Raw genomic sequence first — 4,586 nt, 5'->3', positions numbered from 1 at the left:
GCTGAGTGTGGATCCAGACAACTTGGCCGCAGTCTAACGCAGCTCTCTGAAGAGCACAGGGCAGAATGCAGTTGATGCTGCTTTGCTCTTACAGCTTTGCTCTTACAGTCATGGTGAAAATTTTATGATCTGTTGTCAGTTACACAAGAACAAATCTGCAGTAGCTCAGTTTCCTGAGAGAGGTTTACCCTGGACTTGCACCAAGAACAAAATTTATATTGTGTATCCAAATGAAAGTGCAAAATATACTTTTTCTACCTAACTACCTGAAGCTTCCGAAACAATGAGAGCACCTTCTATTTGCTAGAGACGTCTGCAGCTCTGAATTGCATTCTATGTTATCACACTTGTTTTATTATCACACTTGTTTTATTTTAAAGATGATATATTAAAACATGAAGGTACACAGGTTTATAAAGAAGGCTGCTTTATAGCTGAGCATATACAGAGTAGAGCTGTTTTTGTGCTTTGCTGAGTTTCACCAGAAGAGGGTATAGTTTGGAAAGAACTTGATGTCAGCCTGGAATTCCTATTGTGTTTAGAAACAGCAAAGGAAAAACAAGCACAAGTTTCTCTTCTGCACACTTCGAGTTACTGTGCGAAGGAATCAACAGATAAACTCCAGAAGACCTTAAAGTAAAAATAAAAAGAGCAGCTTTCCATGCAATTTCTTGGAACTGAAATAAAAAACTGCAAGAGCTTTCTGTGGGATCTCCCTGCTGATTGACTCTCATTTCTGAACTGTCAAGTACTTCACGTTTCATTAATCAGAACAAGGAATTTCTGCATGATGTGACTTCCAGCCTGTGAATAAATATTGCTTTAGAGAATGGGAGAGAACGGAATCTGAGAGGAATTTCAAGCACTGAACAGAGGGTGAGTTTTATTAAGCGGTTTCTTCTCTTTCAAATCTCCTGGAATAGTATGTTTCTCTCTTAACGTCCTGCCTTCATACACAGCAGCCTGATGACTTGCCTTTCGCTGCAGCTTGTTGCATACCTTGCAAGGTTTTACTGATGGCAGGTTTATTTCTGTAACCTTTCCCAACATTGCTCAGAGCCATTTAAAAGAGCTCTGACTTGCTGCCACAAATAAACTAGAACAATAAAGATTTGGAAGCAAACTAATATTTCCTTTTAAAGAAAATATCCAATACAATGAAAATGGCAGGTGACTCCAGATTTCCAGATCTGGACAGCAATGGATCAGAAAAAAATGAAGACATAGAAATTATCGTCAATGTTGGTGGGGTGAGACAGGTGCTAGATGGAGATAATCTGAACCGATATCCTGGAACAAGACTAACAGAGTTGATCAACTGTTTGTCAGGGGGATATGATACTATCTTTGCTCTCTGTGATGACTATGATCCTGGGAAAAGAGAGTTTTACTTTGACAGAGATCCAGATGCTTTCAGATGTATTATTGATGTATATTACTTTGGAGAAATTCACATGAAGAAAGGGATATGCCCTATATGTTTCAAGAATGAAATGGAGTTTTGGAAAGTGGACCTTAAATTCTTGGATGACTGCTGCAAAACTCATCTGAGTGAAAAAAAGGAGGAGCTGGAAGAAATAGCCCGAAGAGTACAGCTGATTTTGGATGATTTGGGAGTAGACGCCTCTGAAAGTCGCTGGAAAAGATGCCAAAAATGTATTTGGAAATTCATGGAGAAACCAGAATCATCCTACCCAGCTAGAGTAATTGCAGTTTTGTCCTTTCTATTTATTTTAATCTCCTCCGTAGTCATGTGTGTGGGGACCATCCCAGAACTCCAGATAGTCGACTCTGAGGGAAATCATGTGGAACACCCAACTCTAGACAGCATTGAGACAGCTTGCATCGGGTGGTTTACCCTGGAGTATGTACTCAGACTCATTTCTTCTCCGAATAAACTGCACTTTGCTCTGTCTTTCATGAACATCATTGATGCTTTTGCAATACTCCCCTTCTATGTCAGCCTGATTTTGACCCACTTAGGCGCCAGACTGATGGAGTTAACTAATGTTCAACAGGCTGTTCAAGCACTTCGGATCATGAGGATTGCAAGAATTTTCAAGCTCGCACGCCACTCTTCAGGGCTGCAGACTTTAACATATGCTCTTAAAAGGAGCTTTAAGGAGCTGGGGTTGCTTCTTATGTACTTGGCTGTTGGTATTTTTGTCTTTTCTGCCCTTGGTTATACCATGGAACAAAGTCACCCTGAGACTTTATTTAAAAGCATCCCCCAGTCATTTTGGTGGGCAATCATAACCATGACCACAGTTGGATATGGGGATATATATCCCAAGACAACCCTGGGGAAACTCAATGCTGCCATCAGTTTCCTTTGTGGGGTGATAGCGATAGCACTTCCTATCCACCCCATTATCAACAACTTTGTCAGATACTATAATAAGCAGAGAGTTTTAGAAACAGCTGCCAAGCATGAACTAGAGCTGATGGAACTGTACTCAGCTGTGGGAAAAGCTGGAGTGCCCCAAAATGAATTAGAAGACCTTATGAGGGAACACAAAGAGGGTCCTTCATGTAGTGGCCGTCTAAAAGTCTCCCACAGTGACACTTTTATTCATCTTCTGTCAGATGAGAAACATTACAGGACCAGGCTTCAAAGCTGCAAATAAACTGATCTGTTGGCACTACTAAGCTTCAGGCTGGGACAAACTGACAGTCTACTAAAATGATTAGAGAGATCTGCCAGTATTGGGACTGGGCATTGCCTTTCTTTTCCAAACATGAATATAAAATAACCCCAGGGCATCTTCATCAGAGTTTGGTAAGACATTGCTTTTATTACATAAAATATTACTAATCAATTAAGATCTGACTGATTACGATGAATGCATCCTGCCAAATTCCATTTGAGACTACTTCCAAGATTGAAAATTGCTTCTCGATCAGTAAATGTGTGATGTTGGGATATGAAAAATGACCAAAATTCTGTACCTGTAATAATAAAGGATAACAATATCACAAATAACTTGTCTTTTAAGCTTTGTTCAGTAAAAAAAAAAACAGCACTCTGTAAGATATAAAACCAAACTGTCATTCATATAGGATTAAGTGTCCAGCCAAGTTACACAAGGTATTTTTAGCTGAGTGATAAATAAAAAGTACGAATAGTGTGGGGAGAGTGACCCAGTCAAAAGTTGGTTTCTGCATTCCCCAAAGTGTAATTTGTGGTGACTTTTAAGATGAGGACCAGTTACTGTTCCAGAGGAAAAATAAATATTTGAACACTCAAATCCTTAGGATAGTAAGATCTCTTTAGACAGAGGTGTAAAGCAGAGTCAATGTACTGTGATAGAGTTAATAAAGTCAATAAAATAACCATCACTACTAATTTATTTACAGCAGGCAATTTTGCTTCTACAGTTGTCTTTTAACTCATCTTTTTATACAATTAATTTTAATTTTTTTAATTCACTAGAAAAACTAAACCAAATGCATGGAGGCAGTTACATACTTATTTCTAGACAGAATTTCAACCACATCTAAAATAAACTTGCAATAAAAATAAAATCTTTATTATCAATTTAGTGGCAAATTGTCCACTTGCTTGAACAAAACAGTATTCCATTTTATTAAATAAATTTGAACACAATCTCATCTCATACTTTGTCAAAACTGTATTTAATTTCCTTGTTGCTCATTCAATAAGTAACAGGGAAACTTATTAACAGATGAACTATTCCATGGGTCCACTCTTGCAATCTTTACCCAAGCTAACTTTCTCCAAAGTGTGTATGAATTTACTTGAGTAAAGACTGAATTCTATGGGTATGAATTATACTGCTGCAATTACCTTAAAATCAATAGTTGTACCAACTTAAGACAGGTATAATGGAATGCATAATCTTCCCCCAGGTGTTTAAATGGTAGTTAGAAGATGCACTCAAAAGATAAGAGATTCCAGTACCATGATTTTGCTATATGCAGACCAACCCCTGTCCCAAATGAAATACCATGATAAAGTGGGTCAGTCAATACTTGGCTAGATTACATGTAAGTGGTGTCTAGGGAACTCACTAAGTTTTTTGGGATTCTTCTTATGGCGTGAGGACAGGGTTTACTCCTATTGGGTGTGTCTACATGTGCAATTAACCAGACGCAATAAACTCCAGAGCGTATTTCTCCTGGGCACACCATTTGTACATGTGCCCAAGACTGCAGCACACTGAGCTGGAGCAGAGCAGCCCCAGCTGGCAGCAGTCAGCCAGCCAGCCTGGGGCTGCTCTTCTGGCTCAACATACTGTGGGGGGGCTGGCTGGGGTACAAGGGTGCTGGCAGGCAGCCCCTGCACTGAAGCAGCCTCATACCCCAGCCAGCTGGGGCAGTGTCTACATGTGTCCTGCTGCAGAGTTTTTTACTCCACAGAAGGATAGTACTATCCTGCTGTGGAGTAAATTACTTTATTCCAACTTAATAAGGGCACGTGAGTAGACATGAGACATTTACTGTGGAGCTAATTAATCTACTGCACAGTAAACATTTCATTGTAGGTGCACCTAGTAAGATCTAGCCTGGTGTCCCATCCTAGAAATACATCTCCCTTGATCACTGATGATTTTGGCAGATGCATG

The 4,586-nt window shown here is 39.5% G+C and overlaps 1 protein-coding gene across 1 annotated transcript; it reads left to right on the top strand.

Annotated features, from left to right (window-relative positions):
* The first annotated feature begins 523 nt into the window (after positions 1 to 523).
* KCNF1 (potassium voltage-gated channel modifier subfamily F member 1) lies at positions 524 to 4,058 on the top strand. Its single transcript, XM_090031372.1, has one exon. The coding sequence runs from the start codon at positions 1,158 to 1,160 to the stop codon at positions 2,625 to 2,627; it is 1,470 nt and encodes a 489-aa protein (XP_089887498.1). The 5' UTR covers positions 524 to 1,157; the 3' UTR covers positions 2,628 to 4,058.
* Positions 4,059 to 4,586: the final 528 nt, after the last annotated feature.

Source organism: Crocodylus siamensis, chromosome 1 (genome assembly GCF_052110815.1).
Source record: "Crocodylus siamensis isolate JL-2025a chromosome 1, ASM5211081v1, whole genome shotgun sequence".
Classification (NCBI taxonomy): Eukaryota; Metazoa; Chordata; order Crocodylia; family Crocodylidae; genus Crocodylus; species Crocodylus siamensis.
This window is presented reverse-complemented; position numbering and strand designations above follow the sequence as displayed.

Bases quoted from the DNA above. Each gene is read 5' to 3' on its own strand.
- KCNF1 (XM_090031372.1), top strand. From the start codon at position 1,158: ATGAAAATGGCAGGTGACTCCAGATTTCCAGATCTGGACAGCAATGGA.